The sequence below is a fragment of the Salmo salar genome, unplaced genomic scaffold (assembly GCF_965601325.2).
Source record: "Salmo salar unplaced genomic scaffold, fSalSal1 ptg000177l, whole genome shotgun sequence".
Classification (NCBI taxonomy): domain Eukaryota; kingdom Metazoa; phylum Chordata; class Actinopteri; order Salmoniformes; family Salmonidae; genus Salmo; species Salmo salar.
Genome location: NW_027675325.1, coordinates 573,723 through 601,654, shown reverse-complemented (window position 1 = coordinate 601,654; position 27,932 = coordinate 573,723). Strand labels below are relative to the sequence as shown.

General features: G+C 40.9%; 1 protein-coding gene and 1 long non-coding RNA gene across 3 annotated transcripts; both read left to right on the top strand.

Moving 5' to 3' along the window:
* The first annotated feature begins 1,018 nt into the window (after positions 1-1,018).
* Positions 1,019-13,665, top strand: LOC123733144 (NLR family CARD domain-containing protein 3-like). Of its 2 annotated transcripts, none has more exons than XM_082971118.1 (7): positions 1,019-1,227; positions 2,104-2,157; positions 6,925-7,041; positions 8,201-8,285; positions 8,415-8,643; positions 9,016-10,822; positions 11,055-13,664. In XM_082971118.1, exons 2-7 carry the CDS (start codon positions 2,120-2,122, stop codon positions 11,242-11,244), a joined length of 2,466 nt encoding a protein of 821 aa, XP_082827244.1. In that variant the 5' UTR covers positions 1,019-1,227; positions 2,104-2,119; the 3' UTR covers positions 11,245-13,664. The 2 variants fall into 2 exon arrangements, with proteins under 2 accessions (XP_082827244.1, XP_082827245.1); XM_082971119.1 differs by lacking the exon at positions 1,019-1,227 and adding an exon at positions 1,274-1,568 and having other exon boundaries at positions 11,055-13,665.
* Positions 13,666-16,195: 2,530 nt separating this feature from the next.
* LOC145867074 (uncharacterized) lies at positions 16,196-26,364 on the top strand. Its single transcript, XR_014383207.1, has 2 exons — positions 16,196-23,301; positions 23,667-26,364. It is a non-coding gene; the product is annotated as an uncharacterized LOC145867074 (long non-coding RNA).
* Positions 26,365-27,932: the final 1,568 nt, after the last annotated feature.

Sequence of the window (27,932 nt, the reverse complement as noted above, 5' to 3'; positions counted from 1 at the left end):
AGCTTGTAGTTAATGCTTCAGTGTTTCTGCTTCAGGCCTCTGTCTGGGGCGGGAAGGCCACTTTCAAAGTACCATGTTTAGATTCATAATGCCATCTGAGATTGAATTATTTGCAAACAATGACATTTTCATTGCAAACAAGACACTCTGGCTTGGCATTGGAGAAAGATGGTAAGATGAATGGATATCTCTCTGTCCGTTCTTCCCTGAAACTTTATTTTCATTATCCACCTTTCTTTTGCTACTTTTTGAGAGCGACATGTTCTCTTGCTATCAAGCTAATTGTTCTGAATGAATGTTGATATTAATAAAGTAGTGTAGACTACAGTAGGCTACGTAGACATGTTTTTCCCCAACAATCAACACACAGAGATATAAACAAAAAAATATAATTGAATAGAGATATTGGTGATTTTATGAACTTAATCAGATCTAAATTATTTTATTGTCACTCAATGTACTATGTACTAATCAAATGTGTTAAACGTGTTGTTAAATTTGTAGTGTAGGCGTATTAATTGTGCTAATATTATATGCTAATTATGTTCTGGCCCTCCGACTTTAACTCAGAAAAAAATTCTCCCGATGTCACGTCCTGACCATAGAAAGCTGTTATTTTCTATGGTAGAGTAGGTCAGGGCGTGACAGGGGGGTTTTCTAGTTTCGTTTTTCTATGTTGTTTTCTAGTTTCTAGTTCTAGTTTCTATGTTTGGTTTTGTTTGGGATGATCTCCAATTAGAGGCAGCTGGTCATCGTTGTCTCTAATTGGAGATCATACTTAAGTAGGTGTTTTTCCCACCTTTGTTTGTGGGAGATTGTTTTTGAGTAGTGTATGTTTCACCTCTGCATCACGGTTTGTTGTTTTTTTGTTCTTTAGTTTATGTGTATGTATTGCATAGTTTCACAGTTCAATAAAATATGTGGAACGATAATCACGCTGCACTTTGGTCCGCTCCTCTCTATGACAACCGTGACACCCGAAGCCAAATCTAGTTGACAAACCCTGTTTTATAGTATGTCATGGCCTTTTCTGGCCAACTGCTGTTATGTTTATGATATACTATGGTGTTGTGTCACTAGACTTTGACCAGATATTATTGCATCCAAAGATCAACTGTACCTAGAACATAGATACAGAGACACTTGTTATCAGGAAGGTGCTCTCTCAGAACAACGGAAAATATCTCAATGACTTGACATGTTCTGGTTGTGAATTCAGGCTACAAGGTAAGAATCTTCCCAGTGATTATTGTAAAGTGTGTAGAGAAATTAAATGTATGGTGTTTTTTTTAGTATAGTGACTGACAGTAAAACACTCAGATCTAAAAGTCCATTTCACCTGGGACAGTTATGTGACAGTTCAATCATACAAAATGGCGCTAACTGGGCGTAGGCAAGTCAAATTCAAAAACATATTGTTCATATATCGTATTATACGATTTGTTTATCGTGATTATTTTACAATTTGTAAAAATTTTAATGTATCATAGTTCTAAATCATCTTTCAGAATATCAGAACATTTGTTGTTTTCTAAACTACAATGAGCTCCTGCTTCCTGTGTAATTTGGTATGAAACCACTGAACATACTTTTCTTAACATTGTTATTATGAACTGAATTCAGTAACAGCATAATTATATCATACCTGTTGAACAAAGCAACACACTAGAATGAGAGAAATTATTAAAAGAGAAAGTGACTTATTAATATCATATTGTTGTTGTTAAATTGTTTTATTATTATTAGTTCCACTACATGGAGAAATTGTGAAAAATATTAAATCACCTAACTGTTTGGATGTGTCTTTCTATGTCTGTTAGTAAATGTTTTATTTCTAAGAGATAATGAATAAAAGAGAACAATTGACCTTCAATAATTAGTTGGCCCTGTGTTAATCACAACCAACATGCTGGATCTCTGTTTAGGACGTCACTGTGTTAACCACAACCAACATGCTGGATCTCTGTTTAGTTGTTACTGTGTTAACCACAACCAACATGCTGGATCTCTGTTTAGTTACTGTGTTAACCACAACCAACATGCTGGATCTCTGTTTAGTTGTCACTGTGTTGACCACAACCAACATGCTGGATCTCTGTTTAGGGGTCAGTTCTCTAAAATGAGTCTCTCTGGGGAACATGACACCAAATCTAAGAGGTGAGATGACAATTTTGTTTAAGAATTATTAATAGTTTATTTCAAAAATGATATTTCCAAAAATGTTCACATTTGTTTTTTAATCAGAAATGGTTGCTAATGGGTACCTTCAATATTACTGTTCTCAGATTATTTATGAATTTCTTTAGATTGTGTATAAAAAATGTTTTATTGCAAAACTCTATATATCCATTGTTTTGCTGGAACACCCTAGATGCATTCAATTGCCCATTTTAAAGCCATGCCCAATTTAGGATAATTTCTTAACAACGTGATGTTGCGCTCCAAAGGGATATCTTGAAATAACATGATGTAGATAATTAAATAATCAAAAGAAAAACTTGTTAATTTTACACTCTTAGAAAAGAAGGTTCCTTATAGAACCAAAAAGGCTTCTATCACTTCCTTAATATATGGAACCACTAAAAGTTATATATATATTTGGGTTCAGTGAAGAAGAACCTCTAGAGTTCTGATCAACGAAAGGTGAATGTTTTGAGGATGTGAACCCAGCAGCCCTCCAGTGGTCAGATCAATTCCTCATGTTTTTTCCAGCACCCGGACACTGTTTTATGGATTGATCATATAGAAATATAAAACATTATTTTTACGACTCCAAAGTATTTACATGTGGTGCAGGAACCACTGACTCGCTGCATTATTCTATAGTATTATCAAGATACCTGCTGTTAACTCTTAACTACTTAGGACAGCTCACGAGGTGTCCTAAATATCTGCCGACTAGGTAGGACTAGAGACTTCATGCATAGCTTTAATTTATACCCATAAGTGTCAAATGTCTTTATTCTCAGCACTTATATGACCAATTCTCTACTCTGAGACGCTTTGTGGATATGGGCCTAGATCTCAAAATATTGTTATAATAAATGTTTGTTTAACATAATAATAAAAAATGAATATCACTAATGTAACCCACTGTAAAGACTGGGTTTAGTTGATTGTGTGGCACTGCTTATGTCCGCGTTCTGGATCTGTCCCCGTCCCCGTAAAGAACTGTCCGCGTCCCCGTACGGTGTGGCGCCAAGGATATTGTCTGGTTACGAGCAGAGTGGGCTGAGGTGATCTTGGGGAATAACTACAGAGTTCACTACAGTGTTGAGACGCCGAAGTTTATTGTTGAATTTGCTTTTTGCTTTACGGTCAGGGACAGTATGAGTGTAGCCAGATCCTTTTCACTCTCTATCCTTGTTTCATTTTGTGGTTCACCGGATTCGTCATCATCATCGAGACAAACGACAGACGAACGTTCTGCTAGCTAGCCAAGCTAGTCGGTACAGCTAGGTAAGCTAGCTAGCTACTCTACCAGCAGCATCCTAGTTATCCTAGCTAGTCGGTACAGCTAGGTAAGCTAGCTAGCTACTCTACCAGCAGCATCCTAGTTATCCTAGCTAGTCGGTACAGCTAGGTAAGCTAGCTCGCTACTCTACCAGCAGCATCCTAGTTATCCTATCCTCCCTCTCTCGTTGACGGATGCTGGCTACCTCTGTCCGGTTCTCCTCTCTTCACTAGATGGACGGTAACTTTAGTGTTTAACCCCTCTGTATCCAAGGACCAATCTTTTGAATATTATTTTCGGGGCGCCTAAAGTAGGCTGGACACATTCAATTTTTTAAACATTTTTTTAGCTGCCTCACCAACGTCTGAATGTGCATTAATAACTTTTAATTGCTAAAGATTTCCAATAGATGGCAGCATAAGACCACGAAGCATCAGTTATAGGCTACAGGCAGCAATAGGATTGACATAAAATAGCATGCAACCACAGACTATATGTCCCATGATTTTCTAAAATGGTCACTCATTACTTTAGTTAGCTATATATCTCGTAATGGGCCTGTATTGCTTTCGGGAGAGCAACAAAATAGTGATTATAGCAGGTATTGAACACCGGGTAAATAATCGCTAGTCAAAACCTCAACCTCAGTATACATGCATTATAAAAAGTAATCTTAATATCTGATATTGCGAGTAAACAACCTCGGAATAGAAAAGACAAGAGTGCGTCTTCCAGCCCGCCAATAAATTACATCATTAAACCCTACCGGTTAGTAAATTTACCTCAACATGCCCCTGGAGAAGGCAGAGCGACGACACCAGCTTTTTACCAGGGCTGAGTTGACTACTAGAGAGAGAAGGCAGAGTGACGACACCAGCTTTTTACCGGGGCTGAGTTGACTACTAGAGATTGAAGGCAGAGTGACGACACCAGCTTTTTACTGGGGCTGAGTTGACTTCTAGAGAGAGAAGGTAGAGTGAAGACACCAGCTTTTTACCGGGGCTGAGTTGACTACTAGAGAGAGAAGGCAGAGCGACGACACCAGCTTTTTACCGGGGCTGAGTTGACTACTAGAGAGAGAAGGCAGAGCGACGACACCAGCTTTTTACCGGGGCTGAGTTGACTACTAGAGAGAGAAGGCAGAGTGACGACACCAGCTTTTTACCGGGGCTGAGTTGACTACTAGAGAGAGAAGGCAGAGCGACGACACCAGCTTTTTACCGGGGCTGAGTTGACTACTAGAGAGAGAAGGCAGAGCGACGACACCAGCTTTTTACCGGGGCTGAGTTGACTACTAGAGAGAGAAGGCAGAGCGACGACACCAGCTTTTTACTGGGGCTGAGTTGACTACTAGAGAGAGAAGGCAGAGCGACGACACCAGCTTTTTAGCGGGGCTGAGTTGACTACTAGAGAGAGAAGGCAGAGTGATGACACCAGCTTTTTACCGGGGCTGAGTTGACTACTAGAGAGAGAAGGCAGAGTGGCTCGATGCTGGTTGATGAATTTGACAATGAATGTACCTGGAAAATACGTTTTTCTCAACTAGAGGTGACTGAATTAATGTTCAGACTTATTGATAATCGTTATATTAATGAAGTATAATTTCAAAACATGAGCATAAAAACAGGTAATAATAAACATGAATCATCATTATATTACTTCACAGTAGTCTGTTAAATGCTTTTTCAGTCCTTCCTCTTGTGTTAGCAGTGTGTAAAGGGACAGAAAGAAGCCACACAGGAGTTTTCCTGTGAGGGGGAGTGGTGGTGTATCCAGGGAGAAAACTAAACTAATATTCTGAAATGTCATTTGTGGTCTTATGCTGCCATCTATTGGAATTATTTAGCAACTGCAGTAGTACTGAGTAATGTGTTATTCCTTACTAAAGTAGTAATTACTCAGAATTGAAAAAAATATAACATTTTCTAGTTCATTTTACCACTTATAATAAAATAAAAAGTTTATAGCATAACAAACAATTAAACTGACATAAAACAAAAACACCATACATTTAGTTAATTATATATATAAAACTATTTATTTAGATGGGTGACATTATCTGCCAAAGTAACAGCCCTGTAGACAAAGAAGAGCTCTCCAGTAGGTACCAAAACATTCAAAGGACCTTTTTCTCAAAAGTGAGGTTACAAGTTTATCATCATTCAAAGCAGAATTACTTTCCCATTGTTCCTCAACTGCAGTGTCTGATATACCATTTTCTAGCTCTGAGTCTCTACTTTTATCCAACGTAAAAAACACAATTTCAAATGTTGCTACATATGACGAATTGAAACGGTCACAGTTGAGAGGCAGGCAGATATATAAAATTTTGTAAAAAAATATTATTATTTGTCTTCTCTGAAATGAAATCATTAAGTTATAGATTTTTAAACAAATACATGTCTGTCATTGAACAACACAATGTCATGATTAGATAGTGAAAAACACACCAAGCTCAGAGTAGATGAAAGATGTAATGTTTGTCTCTGTTGTGTTGAAGTCCAATAAAGCAGGAGACACCAGCCTCCCCTGTCTGTCTCTGTCTCTGTCTGTCTCTGTCTATCTCTGTTTGTCTGTCCCGCTTTCTGTCTGTCCCGCTTTCTGTCTGTCTGTCTGTCTGTCTGTCTGTCTGTCTGTCTGTCTGTCTGTCTGTCTGTCTCTTTCTGTCTGTCTGTCTCTGACTGTCTGTCCCGCTTTCTGTCTGTGTCTCTGTCTGTCTGTATCTTTCTGTCTGTGTCTCTGTCTGTCTGTCTGTATCTTTCTGTCTGTGTCTCTGTCTGTCTGTTTGTCTGTCTTTGCCTGTCTCTGACTGTCTGTCCCGCTTTCAGTCTGTCTGTCTCTCTTGTTCTGTATGTGTCTGTCTGTGTCTGTCTGTCTCTGTCTCTGTCTCTGTCTATCTCTGTTTGTCTGTCCCGCTTTCTGTCTGTCCCGCTTTCTGTCTGTCTGTCTGTCTGTCTGTCTGTCTGTCTGTCTGTCTGTCTGTCTGTCTGTCTGTCTGTCTGTCTGTCTGTCTCTTTCTGTCTGTCTGTCTCTGACTGTCTGTCCCGCTTTCTGTCTGTGTCTCTGTCTGTCTGTATCTTTCTGTCTGTGTCTCTGTCTGTCTGTCTGTATCTTTCTGTCTGTGTCTCTGTCTGTCTGTTTGTCTGTCTTTGCCTGTCTCTGACTGTCTGTCCCGCTTTCAGTCTGTCTGTCTCTCTTGTTCTGTATGTGTCTGTCTGTGTCTGTCTGTCTCTGTCTCTGTCTCTGTCTATCTCTGTTTGTCTGTCCCGCTTTCTGTCTGTCTGTCTGTCTGTCTGTCTGTCTGTCTGTCTGTCTGTCTGTCTGTCTGTCTGTCTGTCTGTCTGTCTGTCTGTCTGTCTGTCTGTCTGTCTGTCTGTCTGTCTGTCTGTCTGATCCAGAGCTCTTCTTATGTTTCCCATCTGAGCTCAGAGTAGATGAGAGATGTAATGTTTGTCTCTGTTGTGTTAAAGTCTAATCAAACAGGAGAGACCAGCCTCCCGTGTACCCAGCTGTGTGTCCATGAAGAGTGACTGGTCCATGTGTACACCTATATACTTTAGAGAGGGAGACTTTTCTACTGAACAAAGGTAAGAAGAACTCATGGGTCATGGTCAGTGAGTTAAACAACACTGTCTCTAGTCATTTCTCCTCTCCCATTTTCACATTTATTTTGGTTGTTTTCATAATCCATAGGCTAATACTTTTGTCCATTTTCATAGTCCTAAAACAATATTAATTAAACAAACACAATATTCCCTCCCTGTGTGTGTGTGTCTCTCTGTCTGTCTATCTGTCTCTCTGCCTCTTTGCCTGTCTCTCTGTCTGTGTGTATTTCGCTGTCTGTCTGTCTGTCTGTCTGTCTGTCTGTCTGTCTGTCTGTCTGTCTGTCTGTCTGTCTGTCTGTCTGTCTGTCTGTCTGTCTGTCTGTCTGTCTGTCTGTCTGTCTGTGTCTCTGTGTCTCTCTGTGTCTGTTTCTGTCTGTCTGTCTCTGTCTGTCTCTGTCTGTCTGTGTGTCTTTCTCTGTCTGTATGTCTGTTTCTGTCTGTGTGTCTGTCTGTCTGTCTGTCTGTCTGTCTGTCTGTCTGTCTGTCTGTCTGTCTGTCTGTCTGTCTGTATCTTTCTGTCTGTCTGTCTGTCTGTCTGTCTGTATCTTTCTGTCTGTCTGTCTCTGACTGTCTGTCCCGCTTTCTGTCTGTGTCTCTGTCTGTCTGTTTGTCTGTCTGTCTCTGACTGTCTGTCCCGCTTTCTGTCTGTGTCTCTGTCTGTCTGTTTGTCTGTCTTTGCCTGTCTCTGACTGTCTGTCCCGCTTTCAGTCTGTCTGTCTCTCTTTGTCTGTATGTGTCTGTCTGTGTCTGTCTCTGTCTGTCTGTCTCTGTCTCTGTCTGTCTCTGTCTATCTCTGTTTGTCTGTCCCGCTTTCTGTCTGTCTGTCTGTCTGTCTGTCTGTCTGTCTGTCTGTCTGTCTGTCTGTCTGTCTGTCTGTCTGTCTGTCTGTCTGTCTGTCTGTCTGTCTGTCTGTCTCTGTCTGTCTCTGACTGTCTGTCCCGCTTTCTGTCTGTGTCTCTGTTTGTCTGTCTGTCTCTGTCTGTCTGTCTGTTTGTCTCTCTGTCTGTGTCTTTCTGTCTGTCTGTCTGTCTGTCTCTGTCTGTCTCTGACTGTCTGTCCCGCTTTCTGTCTATGTCTGTTTGTCTGTCCGTACTCACTCACTCCCTGGATGAGGAGATGTAATCTCATGTTTTGTCCACAGAAACCAACAGGAGAGATCAGAGTCAGAGATTCTCAGTGGTCAGTCTTCCCAGAGTCATCAAACAGACCTGGACTCTATATTCAGTGTATGTGTTCCTGTTATGTACATTTGTTTTTGTTTACCTCAAGTAAAGTTGATCTGTCAATTATTCATTAATGTGTTAATGAGAAAGCATTTCTTCTCTTGCTTAACTTATTTACTTGATTTATTTCAGTTGCTTGAAAAGAAAATGATGATATTTGTGAAGAACGAGCTGAAGATGTTCAAGAGGATTCTTAGTCCAGAACTCCCAGAAGGCTTTGAGAGTCAGAAGCAGGATGAGGAAGTGGTGGATGCTGAAGATGAGAAGCAGGAGAGCAGTGCCAGAGAGGGGGCTCTGAAGATCACACTGCACATCCTGAGGAAAATGAACCAGAAGGAGCTTGCTGACACACTGGAGAAAAGTAAGATCTGTCTGCCTCATGTTGAATGCTGTTTTATAACATTTAAAAGCTGTGGCTAAAGTACAGCTAAAGTAGCTGTGTAACTCAATGATATTGTAGCAGCCTTAACACAACACCTAGTGACCTCATCAAGTAGCAGCAGGGATGTGTTGTGTTGATTAATTTAGAGAGAGAGAGAGAGACAACATTAATAATACCATCAATAATACCAATAATAATATAATCAGTCACACCAGTCTGGAATGCATTATGAAAACATTTATACAGTCAGTTAAGAGAATAAATGATTATAATTTAAAATGTTATAACAGTCCTACAATACTGTAGACATTAAAACAGATGTAATATTAATATCCTCTGTGTTATTTCTAGATTCAGATGATCCTGCCGTGATTTGCCAACGTGAACTCAAATCTAATCTAAAGAAGAAGTTTCAATGTGTATTTGAGGGGATCGCTAAACAAGGAAACCCAACACTTCTCAATAAGATCTACACAGAGCTCTACATCACAGAGGGAGGAACAGGACAGGTCAATAATGAACATGAGCTGAGACAGATTGAGACAACAACCAGGAAACAAGCAAGACCAGAGACTGCAATCAAATGTAACGACATCTTCAAACCCTTAACTGGACAAGACAAACGTATCAGAACTGTGCTGACAAAGGGAGTCGCTGGCATTGGAAAAACAGTCTCTGTGCAGAAGTTCATTCTGGACTGGGCTGAAGGAAAAGCAAATCAGGATGTCCAATTTGTATTTTCATTCCCTTTTCGGGAGCTGAATTTGATGAAAGGGGACAAAAACACTTTGATTGAACTTCTCAATCACTTCTCAATGGAAACAAAACAATCAAGAATCTCCAACTACGACAAGTACAAAGTTCTGTTCGTCTTTGATGGTCTGGATGAGTGCCGACTGCCCCTAGACTTCCAGAAGAACAAGATCTGTTGTGACGTCACAGAGTCAACCTCAGTGGATGTTCTGCTGACAAATCTCATCAAGGGAAATCTGCTTCCCTCTGCTCTCCTCTGGATAACTACCCGACCTGCAGCAGCCAATAAGATCCCTTCAGGGTGTGTTGACCAGGTGACAGAGGTACGAGGGTTCAATGACCCACAGAAGGAGGAGTACTTCAGGAAGAGATTCAGTGATGAGGACCTGGCCAGCAGAATCATCTCACACATAAAGACATCAAGGAGCCTCCACATCATGTGCCACATTCCAGTCTTCTGTTGGATTTCTGCAACAGTCCTCGAACACATGCTGGAACATAAGAGAGAAGAGATGCCCAAGACTCTGACTGAGATGTACACACACCTTGTGGTGTTTCATACCAAACAGAAGAATGAAAAGTATCTTGGGAAAGAAGAGACAGGTCCACACTGGAATAAAGAGAGCATTCTGTCACTGGGAAAACTGGCTTTTCAACAGCTAGTGAAGGGCAATCTGATTTTCTATGAAAAAGACCTGAAAGAGGCTGGCATTGATGTCAATGAAGCCTCAGTGTACTCAGGATTGTGCACACAGCTCTTTAAAGAGGAATGTGGGCTGTACCAGAACAAGGTGTACTGCTTTGTTCATCTGAGCATTCAGGAGTTTCTGGCTGCTGTATATGTGTTCCTCTCATTCATCAACAACAATGAGAATCTAATGGATGAACCTCAATCAATGTTCAGATACGTTTTCTCGCTGTTCAGAGACAAGCCTGAAGTTACTGAAGTTACTGTCTACAAGAGTGCCCTGGATAAAGCCTTACAAAGTGAGACAGGAAACCTGGACCTGTTCCTCCGCTTCCTTCTGGGCCTCTCACTGGAATCCAATCAGAAGCACTTACGAGGTCTACTGACAAAGACAAGAAGCAGCTCACAGAGCCATGAAGAAACAGTCAAGTACATCAAGAAGAAGATCAGGGAGAATCCTTCTCCAGAGAGGAGCATCAATATGTTCCACTGTCTGAATGAACTGAATGACCATTCTCTAGTGGAGGAGATCCAAAGCTACCTGAGATCAGGAAGTCTCTCAGAACCCAACCTGTCACCTGCACAGTGGTCAGCTCTGGCCTTTGTATTGCTGACTTCAGAAAAGGAGCTGGATGTGTTTGACCTGAAGAAATTCTCCAGATCAGAGGAAACTCTTCTGAGGCTGCTGCCAGTGGTCAAAGCCTCCAGAGCTGCTCTGTGAGTAAATAAAATGACATATAAGAAGTATTCATCAGGAAGAAATATTATGTTTAGAGAAAAATATGTATTATAATATGTATATTGAAAAACATATTGAATAAATGCATTGATGGAAGATGAATCTATGTGTTGTTTGGGAATATGAACCAAATGCATCTACCCTTGTCCTTCTACACTACTGGTGTTAAATTACCAGTGTGTTTGTGAAGTCATGATGATCTCGTTGCAGGCTGTCAGGCTGTGGAGTCACAAAGAAAGGCTGTGCTTCTCTGGTCTCAGCTCTGAAGTCAAACCCCTCACACCTGAGAGAGCTGGACCTGAGTAACAATGACCTGAAGGATTCAGGAGTGAAGCTGCTCTCTGCTGGACTGGAGGATCCACACTGTAAACTGGAGACGCTGAGGTCAGTATTCCTGTAGTTGGTCAACAAGTGATAACTGTTCACCAGATCCACATGTGTTTACCAGGCACACATAGTCCACACCATATGTGTTCTGACAGTGAAGCTTACAGTTTTAAATGTGGTGCTATGATCCAGCATTTTGGATTTGAGATAGAATGTTTCATATTAGGTGACAGTACAGAATGTCACCTTTTATTTGAGGGTATTTTCATACATAGCTGTGTTACTGTTAAGAAAGGAAAGCACTTTATGTATTTAGTTCTCCCATTTGAAAAAGTTGTACATATTCGGACAAATTCACTTATATTGTATTAAAGTTGTCATAAGTTTAGTATTTAGTCCCATGATCCATGCCTGCAGTGATTACATCAATTGTGATTCTACAAACCTGTTGAATGCATTTGCAGTTTGTCTTGGTTGTGTTTTGGATGATGTTTTTCCTAATAGAAACTGAATGGTGAATAATGTCCTGTCATTTTGGAGTCACTTCACTTGTATTGTCAGTAAGAATAGAACATGTTTCTGAACACTTCTACATTCATGTGGATGCTACCATGATTATGAATAATCAGGAATGAATCATTAATGATGATGAATGAGAAATTTACAGAGGCACAAAGATCAGACCCCCTCTGTTATTGGTGTTATTCTGTATACTTCTGGCCCTTCTTTGGACACTGTGTTAACTAACCTCTAGACGAGCTTCAATGCCATACAGCTCTCCTTCCGTGGCCTCCAACTGCTCTTAAATACAAGTAAAACTAAATGCATGCTCTTCAACTGATCGCTGCCTGCACCTGCCTGCCTGTTCAGCATCACTACTCTGGACGGTTCTGACTTAGAATATGTGGACAACTACAAATACCTAGGTGTCTGGTTAGACTTTAAACTCTCCTTCCAGACTTATATTAAACATCTCCAATCCAAAATTAAATCTAGAATTGGCTTCCTATTTCGCAACATAGCATCCTTCACTCATGCTGCAAACATACCCTTATAAAACTGACCATCCTACCGATCCTCGACTTCGGCGATGTCATTTACAAAATAGCCTCCAATACCCTACTCAATAAATTAGATGCAGTCTATCACAGTGCCATCCGTTTTGTCTCAATCAGAAAGATTTGTCATGACGTTGGCCTCTTTGGGTACAGGAAGGACAGTTGACCCCCTCCCCTTTGTATCATCCCCCAACCTACCTTCCCAACCACCCAGGCCCTGTGTGAAAGGGTTGTAAAAACTCTAAGAGGAGTCTCTGGCCACATGGCCCATAGAGAGACACAGGAAATTCTTCCAACTCACAGAATTGGGGAGCCAAGCGACATTTGTGTTCTGGAGAAGGTATGGAAGATTGGTGAAGAATCCAGCTACGAACTGGTCCGCTTGGTACAATTTTGTGATACTCAGAAGAGACAATATAGCCATATTACCATAAAACTGTTTATATAATAGCCTCAGCTTAAGACTTGCATCATAATGGTTGTATAAAATGTATTAATAAGGATAAAGCTATTTGTAATACATTGAGATGCTATGTACTGATGTTAATGTGATAGAATTGGATTTCTGTACCAAGCTTCACTCAGCCATTGGCACGCCCCCCAAGGGACACAGACAGGACCAGGCGTCATTTCACAAGCCTGTTCAAGGGTCACTATAAAACCCACCCTGATTTACATTTCTTCAGACCAGGCCTCCACTCCATGGCCAATAGGTTTTACCATCCAATTCCTTTACTGAAAGTGAACCATACCATGTGGTTAACTTTTAGACTATTGATACCGACAGAATAAGAACAAGTCTTTGATATTAATTATTAGTCTGCAGCTAAGTAAATTATATCATCGAACGCGAAGACCAACGAAACATCCATTCTATAACAACATTAATGAATGTCGCTTTGAAAGATCCATTCTAACCGAGAGAGAGAGAGAGACAAAACTCTCCACAGAACGACGCTCCAACAAGGATCCCGACGACGACACATGAGCGTTAATATATATTGATTGCAATTGTTCCCGAATGAGCGAGCCTTCAATTGTCAATTGTTAATATTAATGAACTCTGTGTACATTCTCAGCTGACCGTTTATGACCCATTGTCTAACAGACCAGCCATGCCTGTTAGCCATTAGGGCACATTACTATACCAATCCTTTGTGACGATAATTACTGTTTGTATGTTTTCTGTTAACCTGTTAGGGCTAGGGGGCAGTATTGACACGGCTGGATAAAAAAACATACCCGATTTAATCTGGTTACCACTCCTACCCAGTAACTAGAATATGCATATACTTATTACATATGGATAGAAAACACCCTAAATTTTCTAAAACTGTTTGAATGGTGTCTGTGAGTATAACAGAACTAATTTGGCAGGCAAAACCCTGAGACATTTTCTGACAGGAAGTGGATACCTGATGTGTTGTATTACCTTTAAACCTATCCCATTGAAAAACACAGGGGCTGAGGAATATTTTGGCACTTCCTATTGCTTCCACTAGATGTCACCAGCCTTTACAAAGTGTTTTGAGTCTTCTGGAGGGAGATCTGACCGAACAAGAGCCATGGAACGATGATGGCCCATTAGACACCTGGCGCGCGAGTTCATGTTGGGTACCCTCGTTCCAATACGTTATAAAAGAGTATGCATTCGTCCACCCTGAATATTATTCATGTTCTGGTTAAAAAAGGCCCTAATGATTTATGCTATACAACGTTTGACATGTTTGAACGAACGTAAATATATTTTTTCCCCTCGTTCATGACGAGAAGTCCGGCTGGCTTAGATCATGTGCTAACAAGACGGAGATTTTTGGACATAAATGATTAGCTTTTTTGAACAAAACTACATTCGTTATGGACCTGTGATACCTGGAAGTGACATCTGATGAAGAGAATCAAAGGTAATGGATTATTTACATAGTATTTTCGATTTTAGATCTCCCCAACATGACGTCTAGTCTGTATCGCAACGCGTATTTTTCTGGGCGCAGTGCTCAGATTATTGCAAAGTGTGATTTCCCAGTAAGGTTATTTTTAAATCTGGCAAGTTGATTGCGTTCAAGAGATGTAAATCTATAATTCTTTAAATGACAATATAATATTTTACCAATGTTTTCTAATTTTAATTATTTAATTTGTGACGCTGACTTGACTGCCGGTTATTGGAGGGAAACGATTTCCTCAACATCAATGCCATAGTAAAACGTTGTATTTGGATATAAATATGAACTTGATAGAACTAAAAATGCATGCATTGTCTAACATAATGTCCTAGGAGTGTCATCTGATGGAGATTGTAAAAGGTTAGTGCATCATTTTAGCTGGTTTTATGGTTTTGGTGACCCTGTCTTTGAATTGACAAAACATTACACACAACTCTTGTAAATGTACTGTCCTAACATACTCTAAATTTATGCTTTCGCCGTAAAACCTTTTTGAAATCGTAAAACGTGGTTAGATTAAGGAGATGTTTATCTTTCAAAGGGTGTAAAATAGTTGTATGTTTGAAAAATTTGAATTTTGACATTTATTTGGATTCAAATTTGCCGCTCTTGAAATGCACCTGCTGTTGATGGAGTGCACCACGGGTGGCACGCTAGCGTCCCACCTAGCCCATAGAGGTTAATTACTTAGTGTAGTAAATAAATGATTTTAAGACAATTGATGTATGGATGATTTTAGTAAAGACTGGGTTCGTGCAGATACAACAATTTACGATGTTTGGAATGAGACTGGACTCGAGGTAAAATACACCATTTAAACCAGAAGATAATCGGCCTATACTATAATAGAATATAATATTATAGTAGAGGAAAGTTATATTAGGACAATTATAGCTTTGTAATCTGAATATTCTCCTTGGTGCCTCGATCTCCGAGTTAATTACAATTAAACGATTAATCAGTTTAATCGTGTGATAATAATTACAGGGAGTTAATTGATAAACATGTCTTCAGTTTAACCTCTATGGGCTAGGTGGGACGCTAGCGTGCCACCCGTGGTGCACTCCATCAACAGCAGGTGCATTTCAAGAGCGGCAAATTTGAATCCAAATAAATGTCAAAATTCAAATTTTTCAAACATACAACTATTTTACACCCTTTGAAAGATAAACATCTCCTTAATCTAACCACGTTTTACGATTTCAAAAAGGTTTTACAGCGAAAGCATAAATTTAGAGTATGTTAGGACAGTACATTTACAAGAGTTGTGTGTAATGTTTTGTCAAGTCAAAGACAGGGTCACCAAAACCATAAAACCAGCTAAAATGATGCACTAACCTTTTACAATCTCCATCAGATGACACTCCTAGGACATTATGTTAGACAATGCATGCATTTTTAGTTCTATCAAGTTCATATTTATATCCAAAAACAGCGTTTTACTATGGCATTGATGTTGAGGAAATCGTTTCCCTCCAATAACCGGCAGTCAAGTCAGCGTCACAAATTAAATAATTAAAATTAGAAAACATTGGTAAAATATTATATTGTCATTTAAAGAATTATAGATTTACATCTCTTGAACGCAATCAACTTGCCAGATTTAAAAATAACCTTACTGGGAAATCACACTTTGCAATAATCTGAGCACTGCGCCCAGAAAAATACGCGTTGCGATACAGACTAGACGTCATGTTGGGGAGATCTAAAATCGAAAATACTATGTAAATAATCCATTACCTTTGATTCTCTTCATCAGATGTCACTTCCAGGTATCACAGGTCCATAACGAATGTAGTTTTGTTCAAAAAAGCTCATCATTTATGTCCAAAAATCTCCGTCTTGTTAGCACATGATCTAAGCCAGCCGGACTTCTCGTCATGAACGAGGGGAAAAAATATATTTACGTTCGTTCAAACATGTCAAACGTTGTATAGCATAAATCATTAGGGCCTTTTTTAACCAGAACATGAATAATATTCAAGGTGGACGAATGCATACTCTTTTATAACGTATTGGAACGAGGGTACCCAACATGAACTCGCGCGCCAGGTGTCTAATGGGACATCATCGTTCCATGGCTCTTGTTCGGTCAGATCTCCCTCCAGAAGACTCAAAACACTTTGTAAAGGCTGGTGACATCTAGTGGAAGCAATAGGAAGTGCCAAAATATTCCTCAGCCCCTGTGTTTTTCAATGGGATAGGTTTAAAGGTAATACAACACATCAGGTATCCACTTCCTGTCAGAAAATGTCTCAGGGTTTTGCCTGCCAAATGAGTTCTGTTATACTCACAGACACCATTCAAACAGTTTTAGAAACTTTAGAGTGTTTTCTATCCATATATAATAAGTATATGCATATTCTAGTTACTGGGTAGGATTAGTAACCAGATTAAATCGGGTAAAAAAAAATTATCCAGACGTGCAAATGCTGCCCCCTAGCCCTAACAGGTTAATGGTACCCCAATGACACGACAGATTTCTGGCTCCCAGGTGTCTTTTATACAGGTAACGAGCTGAGATTAGGAGCACACTCTTAAAGGGAGTGCTCCTAACCGCAACTTAAAAAAAGACACCTGTCCACAGAAGCAATCAATCAATCAGATTCCAAACTCTCCACCATGGCCAAGACCAAAGAGCTCTCCAAGGATGTCAGGGACAAGGTTGTAGACCTACAAGGCTTGAATGGGCTACACGACCATCGCCAAGCAGCTTGGTGAGAAGGTGACAACATTTGGTGCGATTATTCGCAAATGGAAGAAACACAAAAGAACTTTCAATATCCCTCGGCCTGGGGCTCCATGCAAGATCTCACCTCGTGGAGTTGCAATGATCATGAGAACGGTGAGGAATCAGCCCAGAACTCCACGGGAGGATCTTGTCAATGATCTTAAGGCAGCTGGGACCACAGTCACCAAGAAAACAATTGGTAACACACTACGCCGTGAAGGACGGAAATCCTGCAGCGCCCGCAAGGTCCCCCTGCTCAAGAAAGCACATATACATGCCCGTCTGAAGTTTGCCAATGAACATCTGAATGATTCAGAGGACAACTGGTGAAAATGTTGTGGTCAGATGAGACCAAAATGGAGCTCTTTGACATCAACTCAACTCGCAGTGTTTGGAGGAGGAGGATTGCTGCCTATGACCCCAAGAACACCATCTCCACCATCAAACATGGAGGTGGAAACATTATGCTTTGGGGGTGTTTTTCTGCTAAGGGGACAGGACAACTTCACTGCATCAAAGGGACAATAGACGGGGCCATGTAACGTCAAATCTTGGGTGAGAACCTCCTTCCCTCAGCCAGGGCATTGAAAATGGGTTGTGGATGGGTATTCCAGCATGACAATGACCCAAAACACACGGCCAAGGCAACAAAGGAGTGGCTCAAGAAGAAGCACATTAAGGTCCTGGAGTGGCCTAGCCAGTCTCCAGACCTTAATCCCATAGAAAATCTGTGGAGGGAGCTGAAGGTTCGAGTTGCCAAACGTCAGCCTCGAAACCTTAATGACTTGGAGAAGATCTGCAAAGAGGAGTGGGACAAAATCCCTCCCGAGATGTGTGCAAACCTGGTGGCCAACTACAAGAAAGGGTTTTGCCACCAAGTACTAAGTCATGTTTTGCAGAGGGGTCAAATACTCATTTCCCTCATTAAAATGCAAATAATTGTATAACATTTTTGACATGCGTTTTTCTTGATTTTTTTGCTGTTATTCTGTCTCTCACTGTTCAAATAAACCTACCATTAAAATTATAGACTGATCATTTCTTTGTCAGTGGGCAAACGTACAAAATCAGCAGGGGATCAAATACTTTTTTCCCCCACTGTACTACCCACCACTGCGACCTGTACGCTCTCGTTGTCTGGCCCTCACTTCATACTCGTCGCTAAACCCACTGGCTCCAGGTCATCTACAAGACCCTGCTAGGTAAAGTCCCCCCTTATCTCCACTCACTGGTCACCATAGCAGCACCCACCTGTAGCACGCGCTCCAGCAGGTATATCTCTCTGGTCACCCCCAAAGCCAATTCCTCCTTCGGCCACCTCTTCTTCCAGTTCTCTGCTGCCAATGACTGGAACGAACTACAAAAATCTCTAAAACTCAAAACACTTATCTCCCTCACTAGCTTTAAGCACCAGCTGCCAGAGCAGCTCACAGATTACTGCACCTGTACATAGCCCATCTATAATTTAGCCCAACTACTTCTTCCCCTACTGTATTTATTTATTTAGCTCCTTTGCACCCAATTATTTCTACTTTGCACTTTCTTCCACTGCATATCTACCATTCCAGTGTTTTACTTGCTATATTGTATTTACTTTGCCACCATGGCCTTTTTTTGCCTTTACCTCCCTTATTTCACTTCATTTGCTCACATTGTATATAGACTTATTTTCTACTGTATTATTGACTGTATGTTTGTGTAATACTCTTGTTTGAACCAAGTATTGAGTTTATTTGTTATAATTAATTGGTTTTATATTTAAAAGATGATTGAATTGCTCCTAAACTGTAATGTTGTTAATGCATTATGCTTTTTGAAGAAATATTTATTTAATGTATAAGTGAATAGTTTGTTTTACTTTGAAGTTTAAGTTTTGAGCAATAAGGTCGCTTGTTAAGTTGTGGCCAATGGGAGTTGACCTGGTTAACGGGAGGGAAAAAGACGTTGATGAAAGGATGGACGTTTTACCTCAGGACGGTTGGTGAAGAAAAATTATAAAAGAAGACGACAGAACTACAACAAAACCCATAGCTACTAAGACATGAAGGGAAATACATGTTTTATTTAATAAAAGAGTTGTTATAATTTAGCTAAAACTTAGTAAAGACTGAAGCTACCGTCTCGTCGTGGAGGTATTAGCCAGCCTAGAGGTTAGCCTAGCATCGTGTGACACCGGGAGATAATTGCTTGGGAAGCTTAACGACTTCGTGTTGCCATGGGGATATCGGTTACGGCTAAGGAGTACTGTCTGCATGTGTAGCTGTGCTTGCCTTGGAGTTTGTGAGGAAACCTGCATGGAACTGCCATACTTCGCTGAGGGAATATCTACCAAGTCGTGAGTAACCACAATGTGAGGTGCTTAATTTGGACACTGGTTGTGCACGACTCATTGGGGTTTATTATTTTTTATTTCTTTTGATGTTGTGTCTGAACATGTATTTGTGTTTGAAAATGTTTTAATACACATATGGAACGTTATGTATGTTGCCTTGGTGGAGTCATTAATTGTTTCAATTTAATGCATGGGATGGTTTATCCTGATTCAATAACAGAAACCTAGAATCATTTCATCTGAAGTTAATACCCTATTGTCATAACCCTAGATAGTTTACAATAGGAATTCTTATTGGAGATGTCCTTCTCACCTAACATCCCATGCTGCTGAGATACTCTACATATGTTAATATTGTGAGAGTCATATTCAAGCCTGGTGAGAGGGTTACATTTGTTTTACTCCATGTGTAACTCTGTGTTGTTATGTGTCGAACTGCTTTGCTTTATCTTGTCCAGGTCGCAATTGTAAATGAGAACTTGTTCTCAACTTGCCTACCTGGTTAAATAAAGGTGAAATAAATAAATAAATTGGTAATGGTGAGAGGTTAGCATGTTTTGTTGCAGCCTCTGTTATTGGTAATGGTGAGAGGTTAGCATGTTTTGTTGTAGCCTCTGTTATTGGTAATGGTGAGAGGTTAGCATGTTTTGTTGTAGCCTCTGTTATTGGTAATGGTGAGAGGTTAGCATGTTTTGTTGTATCCTCTGTTATTGGTAATGGTGAGAGGTTAGCATGTTTTTTTGTAGCCTCTGATATTGGTAATGGTGAGAGGTTAGCATGTTTTGTTTTATCCCCTGTTATTGGTAATGGTGAGAGGTTAAGCATGTTTTGTTGTAGCCTCTGTTATTGGTAATGGTGAGAGGTTAGCATGTTTTGTTGTAGCCTCTGTTATTGGTAATGGTGAGAGGTTAGCATGTTTTGTTGTAGCTTCTGTAACTTTCTCACTCATTATTATTATTCATGATTCATTCATGATTTTTCTTAATCATGGCATCATCAGGATGCTTTTAGTAGTGTTTAGAAACATGTTATCTACTCACTTGTAAATAAAATGACTCCAGTCACCATCTGTAATGAACACGATGGGAGACAGAGAGCTGGTTTCAAGCGCAGGGCTCAGCAGGTGTTTATTGTAAAGGACCACAGGAGGAGGCAGGTAGCTGGGTCCAGGGGCAGGCAGAAGGTCATACACAGGGGGTCCAAAAAGGCAACAGTACAGGCAGGGAAACGGCAAAAGGCATCATTAGTGAGGCAGGCAAAAACTATCATTCACGGGAGGAGTAAATTACGGGAAATGCAGCACTCCGAACAGCCTTGTGTCACAAAACAAACAACACTTCACAATGATGGGGGTGCAAAGAACTGAACTAAATAGAGTTTGATAATGACATACAGGTGTGTGAACAGGTGATCAGAATTCAGGTGACTGGGATCTGGAGAGTGAGCTGCGTTCAGGGGGATCTACGTGTTTGAGAGTGTGAGCTGGAAGCAGACGTTACACCATCCACCATTTTAATATTGGGCAAAACACAACCCAAAACACAACCAAAACAAACTGCAAAATCAATCAACGAGTTTGAGTCACAAGCTTGATGTAGTCGCTGCGTTCAAGGAATATCGGATCAAATACGCAACTTGTGACTACTTTAAGCCACTATGAGTGAATTGGTCAGAAAGCATATGACTTCTTTAAATAGGGGGACTAGATACATGAAGTGCTTTCATTTTTCTAAACGGTGAAACAGATATGTATGAAAATATCCTCAAATGAAAGGTGACATTATATACTGTCACCTCATATGAAACATTTGATCTGAAATCCAAAATGTTGGAGTTTAGAGCCACATTTAACCTGTTATGGCTAGGGGGCAGTATTTTCACGGCTGGATAAAAAAACGTACCCGATTTAATCTGGTTACTACTCCTGCCCAGTAACTAGAATATGCATATAATTATTGGCTTTGGATAGAAAACACTACAAAGTTTCTAAAACTGTTTGAATGGTGTCTGTGAGTATAACAGAACTCAAATGGCAGGTCAAAACCTGAGAGATTCCTTTACAGGAAGTGGCCTGTCTGACCATTTCATGAACTTCTTTGCCATCTCTATCTTTTACAAAGGATCTCTGCTCTAACGTGACACTTCCTACGTCTTCCATAGGCTCTCAGAGCCCGGGAAAAAACAGAATGTCGTCATCCCAGCCCCAGGCTGAAACACATTATCGCCTTTCTCAAGTGGCCGATCAAGGGACTGTGGGCTTAGGCGCGTGCCCTGGCCGCCCCCGTCTTTGTGAATTTTCCTCTGTTTGCCGAAAAGGAGATTCCCGGTCGGAATATTATCGCTTTTTTACGAGATAAATTGCATAAAAATTGATTTAAAACAGCGGTTGACATGCTTCGAAGTACGGTAATGGAATATTTAGAATTTATTTGTCACGAATTGCGCCATGCGCGCGACCCTGATTTACCATTTCGGATAGTTTCTGGAATGCACGAACAAAACGCCGCTATTCGGATATAACGATGGATTATTTGGGACCAAACCAACATTTGTTATTGAAGTAGCAGTCCTGGGAGTGCATTCTGACGAAGACAACAAAAGGTAATCAAACTTTTATAATAGTAAATCTGATTTTGGTGAAGGCTAAACTTGCCGGGTGTCTAAATAGCTAGCCCGTGATGGCTGGGCTATGTACTTAGAATATTGCAAAATGTGCTTTCACCAAAAAGCTATTTTAAAATCGGACATATCGAGTACATAGAGGAGTTCTGTATCTATAATTCTTAAAATAATTGTTATGCTTTTTGTGAACATTTATCGTGAGTAATTTAGTAAATTGTATGCTAGTTCTGAACGTCACATGCTAATGTAAAAAGCTGTTTTTTGATATAAATATGAACTTGATTGAACAAAACATGCATGTATTGTATAACATAATGTCCTAGGTATGTCATCTGATGAAGATCATCAAAGGTTAGTGCTGCATTTAGCTGTCTTCTGGGTTTTTGTGACATTATATGCTAGCTTGAAAAATGGGTGTCTGATTATTTCTGGCTGGGTAGTCTGCTGACATAATCTAATGTTTTGCTTTCGCTGTAAAGCCTTTTTGAAATCGGACAGTGTCGTTAGATAAAGGAGAGTCTTGTCTTTAAAATGCTGTGAAATAGTCATATGTTTGAAAAATTGAAGTTTTTGTATTTTTGAGGAATTTGTAATTCGCGCCACGCCTATCATTGGATATTGGAGCAGGTGTTCCGCTAGCGGAACGTCTAGATGTAAGAGGTTAAAATGTTATCTTCACTGTCAAAATAGATATGGTGTGGACTGTATACTCAATACAATCTAAATCTGATACCTCACTGTCTGTCTTTTGACTGATACTGCTTTTAAACTGGTCTGGTCAGTCTACTCAAATATTTGTATTTTACATGTTTCTATCTGCAGGCAAAACTTTGACAATCTGTAATTTATATTAACGTACGTTAATGTATGTATAGATGTGGAAGTTTTCAGGACACTGATGTATCTGAATATGTTGAAGAAATATACTGCCACTATTTTCACCACCAAAGAATAGCAGTGTGATTTTAATATGATTTGACTCTTTGCAGGCTGTCAGGCTGTCTAGTCACAGAGGAAGGCTGTGCTTCTCTGGTCTCAGCTCTGAGGTCAAACCCCTCACACCTGAGAGAGCTGGACCTGAGCTACAATCACCCAGGAGACTCAGGAGTCAGACTGCTCTCTGCTGGACTGGAGGATCCACACTGCAGACTGGAGAAACTCAAGTATGTAGAGGGTTTATGTCAATGTTCATATCAGACATGTTTGACTTCTCAGGCTAGTTAAGACAAACATTCTGACCACCACTTGGACAAAGTTATATGCTGACTGTGTGTGTGTGTGTGTGTGTGTGTGTGTGTGTGTGTGTGTGTGTGTGTGTGTGTGTGTGTGTGTGTGTGTGTGTGAGTTCAGGTGTATCCCTCAATGACTGTCTGTTTTTCTGCTTACCGCTACAGTGTGGAACATGGTGGAGAGAACAGAATGAAACCTGGGATTAGAAAATGTAAGTTGACTGCTGTGAAGAATATGACTAAGAATAAGTCTTAATTCAAGTTAAGTCAAAGACCATCATCATTACTGACTTGGTCATATTAAATATCATCTGTAGTTCTACAGAAGCAGAAATCAGGGACACCAACGTTTACAAAGACTTGATATGACAGTGTGTGTGTGTGTAATTATTGTGAATAAGTGTGTATTATATTACCATACAGTATAACATATGATCATTCAACAAGTCTCAAGTTACCTTAACTTCTCCTTTTGATACCTAGAAACATCTACATTAAATGAATTAGTGAAAAGTGAGTTAACATTCTAATGTGAATGATGATGATTTCTAATATTGTGTCTGGTTTCATCCATCAGATGTCTGTGATCTCACACTGGACCTAAACACAGTAAACAGACGCCTCTCTCTGTCTGAGGAGAACAGAAAGGTGACATGTAGGACAGAGAAGCAGCCGTATCCTGATCACCCAGAGAGATTTGAGGACTGTGAACAGGTGCTGTGTAGAGAGGGTCTGACTGGGCGCTGTTACTGGGAGGTAGAGTGGAGTGGGGGGGCTGTTATAGGAGTGACATATAAAGGAATCAGCAGGAGAGGAAGGGTTAATGACTGTTGGCTTGGACACAATGACAAGTCCTGGTGTCTGTTCTGCTCTGACAACAGATACAGAGCCTGGCACAATAATAATCCCACTACCATAGATGTCCCCTCCTCCAGCTCCCACAGAGTAGGAGTGTATCTGGACTGGTCAGCCGGCACTTTGTCCTTCTATAGAGCCTCCTCTGACACACTGACCCACCTGATCACATTCACCTCCACATTCACTGAGCCCCTCTATCCAGGATTTAGGGTTGATTATGTTGGCTCTTCAGTGTCCCTGAAATAATAACTGGACACATACACACACACACACACACACACACACACACACACACACACACACACACACACACACACACACACACACACACACACACACACACACACACTGGACGCACACACACACACACACACTGGACACAAACTGGACACACATGTACACACACACTTACACACACACTTACAAACACACTGGACACACACACACTGGAAACAAAATGGACATGGACACACACACACTGGACACACACACACTGGACACACACTAGACACACTAGACTCACACACACACATACTGGATACACACACACACACACACTGGACACACAAACACACTGGACACACACACTCAACACACACACACACACTGAACACAGACACTGGACACACACACACACACGCTGAACTCATGCTGAACAAACACACACTCTGGACATACACACACTGGACACACACACACACACTGGAACACACACACACTGGACACAGACACACACACTAGGCACACACACACACGCTGGCCACCCACTCAAACTGGACAAACACACTGGACACACACATGCTTGACACACACTCACACATGCTTGACACACACACACACGCTTGACACACACACGCTTGACACACACACGCTTGACACACACACTGGATACACACACACACACACACACAAACACACACACTGGATACACACACACACTGGATACACACACACACACTGGATACACACACACACACACACACACACACACTGGATACACACACACACTGGATACACACACACTGGATACACACACACACACACACACACACACACACTGGATACACACACACACTCTGGACACACACATACAAACACACACACTGGACACACACAATGGACAAACACACACTGGACACTCACACGTGACAGGCTTGTAATATTTTCTGATCTTTTACCACTTTGCATTTATTATGATATATTTTACTGTTTGTGTTTGTACCACAGGAGGTTGGTGGGACCTTATTTAGGGAGGACAGGCTTGTAATGGCTGGAGTGGAATAAGTGGAATGGTATCAAACACATGGTTTCCATGTGTTCCATTTCATTCACTCTGTTCCAGACATTATTATGAGCCGTCCTCCCCTCAGCAGCCTCCTCTGGTATGTACTGTCCTGTATGTGAGAGAGCTCCAACAAGGAATTACAATGTATGTATTACTTTTAATACCTGCAAATGGCAAATAAACTACTGGAACTCCTTATGAATGTCTGCAGCCGACAAGAGGTGAAAATATTACCGGAATATTCTGCAAAATGTTGATGAAGACGTCACTCAATCCACCCAAAACAACATGCAGTCTTTCCACAAGACTCCCATGAAGTTATAGTGTGACGTTATGAGTCGACGTTAAAGTAACATTCTCACAACATACTGCACTTGTTTTATCCTGTTTTAGATGTATCCTCTGTTTAAACATTTAAACTCTTACAATAACACTGTTAAAATACCAATGTGATCATTTCTTGTCTTTTATGTTGGAAAAACTAATTGTACAATTATGTGGACATACGCTCCATAGTTGTACAAGTATATATGGATATATTGTACTTTTCATAATAAAACATACTTGAAACAAGAAAAAGCATGTTAATTGTGAAAACAATTTAGTTATTGATTTTACATTGCTTCTCCCAGTCTCATGTTGACGTTTGTCATGAATCTTGACCTGGAGGCAGAACTGTGAGATTTCCTCTAGATATGTCAGCTGCAAAGTCAGAATTGGCTGTGGAAAATGTTGTTTTAAGGTCTTAATTTAAGGGAAGGATTAGCAGTGTGGTTAGGGTTGAGGTTAGGATTAAAATCGGATTGTATTACTTTGTGCCTGTGTCAGCTAGGGAATACTTTGCTGAACTGCCTCCAGGGCAAGATTCATGAAAATAAATGCCAACCTGCCTCCAGGGCAAGATTCATGACAATAAATGGCAACCTACCTCCAGGGCAAGTCTTCCCTGTGGCTCAGTTGGTAGAGCATGGTGTGTGCAACGCCAGAGGTGGGGGCCAGTACAAAAAAAAAAAAAATGTATGAAATGTATGCATTCACTACTGTAAGTTGCTCTGGATAAGAGTGTCTGCTATATGACTAAAATGTAAATGTAAAATGTAATTCATGACAATAAATGCCAACCTGCCTCCCAGTCGTCCCCTCCCTATCTTTACAAGGCTGCAGAACCTGCAAGCTAGTGATGTGGGGGTTCTCTCAAAACCCTCAGTCCCCAGGTGGGTAGATGGCAGGTTGAATAAAGAGAAGCTAGTGATGTGGGGGTTCTCTCATAACCCTCAGTCCCCAGGTGGGTAGATGGCAGGTTGAATAAAGAGAAGCTAGTGATGTGGGGGTTCTCTCATAACCCTCAGTCCCCAGGTGGGTAGATGGCAGGTTGAATAAAGAGAAGCTAGTGATGTGGGGGTTCTCTCATAACCCTCAGTCCCCAGGTGGGTAGATGGCAGGTTGAATAAAGAGAAAACAATAGGCTACATAAAACAATCCATAAATGTATAATTATTATGTAATTTACACAAAACATTAAGGACACCTTTCTTTCCATGACAAACTGACCAGGCGTAACTCAATATTAGGAAGGTATCCTTAATATTTTGTCCACTCAGTGGCTCTGACCCTTTACGTAACTGTCAATCCTCTTTTCCAGGAAACCTTCTTTAAATTTCCCCAAATGCTTCCACACTGATGCTCTCTCACAGCTGCTCCAGGGCCTCTTGGGTTGAGGAGTCATTCTCTTCTAACCTGATCACAGCTGCTCCAGGGCCTCTTGGGTTGAGGAGTCATTCTCTTCTAACCTGATCACAGCTGCTCCAGGGCCTCCTGGGTTGAGGAGTCATTCTCTTCTAACCTGATCACAGCTGCTCCAGGGCCTCTTGGGTTGAGGAGTCATTCTCTTCTAACCTGATCACAGCTGCTCCAGGGCCTCTTGGGTTGAGGAGTCATTCTCTTCTAACCTGATCACTGCTGCTCCAGGACCTCTTGGGTTGAGGAGTCATTCTCTTCTAACCTGATCACAGCTGCTCCAGGGCCTCTTGGGTTGAGGAGTCATTCTCTTCTAACCAGATCACAGCTGCTCCAGGGCCTCTTGGGTTGAGGAGTCATTCTCTTCTAATCTGATCACAGCTGCTCCAGGGCCTCTTGGGTTGAGGAGTCATTCTCTTCTAACCTGATCACAGCTGCTCCAGGGCCTCTTGGGTTGAGGAGTCATTCTCTTCTAACCTGATCACAAACAAAGACAAGATTCAAACAAATAAACATGATGTTCCAACATAATGGGGGGGGGGGGGACTTCCTCCATGTCAGGTAAGCAGCCTCCAAGTCTACCCTCACCAACTTACCAGACTGAGTGAGTTCTGAACATCCCTCTCTGTCCTCAGATGCTGCGTCCAAGTCTTCTTGGGTCTTTCTGGTGTCTCTGTCTTGACTCTTTAGTGAGTTTTTTCAGTTCTTTCCCAGGCTGCCTGAAAAACACAAAAAGGTGGCACATACATAAGAGTTATAAACTATAAAAATAAAGAGAATCCCACACTTCATATATAAACTCCCAGTAATTTATTGGGTATTTACCAACGTTTCAGCATCACTGTGCCTTCTTCAGGGTGATGTCATCAATACTTGAACCAGGTTATGTAGACAAACAGTGCAATTAGTGCAACCAATGATAATAGAGAGGGGTGTGTCATAATGATTAAGTTAATTACAATG

Excerpts from the sequence above, each read along its gene's own strand:
- LOC123733144 (XM_082971119.1), top strand. The coding sequence starts at position 2,120 with ATGAGTCTCTCTGGGGAACATGACACCAAATCTAAGAG. Across the intron at positions 7,042-8,200 it reads GACTTTTCTACTGAACAAAG|AAACCAACAGGAGAGATCAG; the intron begins GTAAGAAGAACT and ends TTTTGTCCACAG. Across the intron at positions 8,286-8,414 it reads ACCTGGACTCTATATTCAGT|TTGCTTGAAAAGAAAATGAT; the intron begins GTATGTGTTCCT and ends GATTTATTTCAG.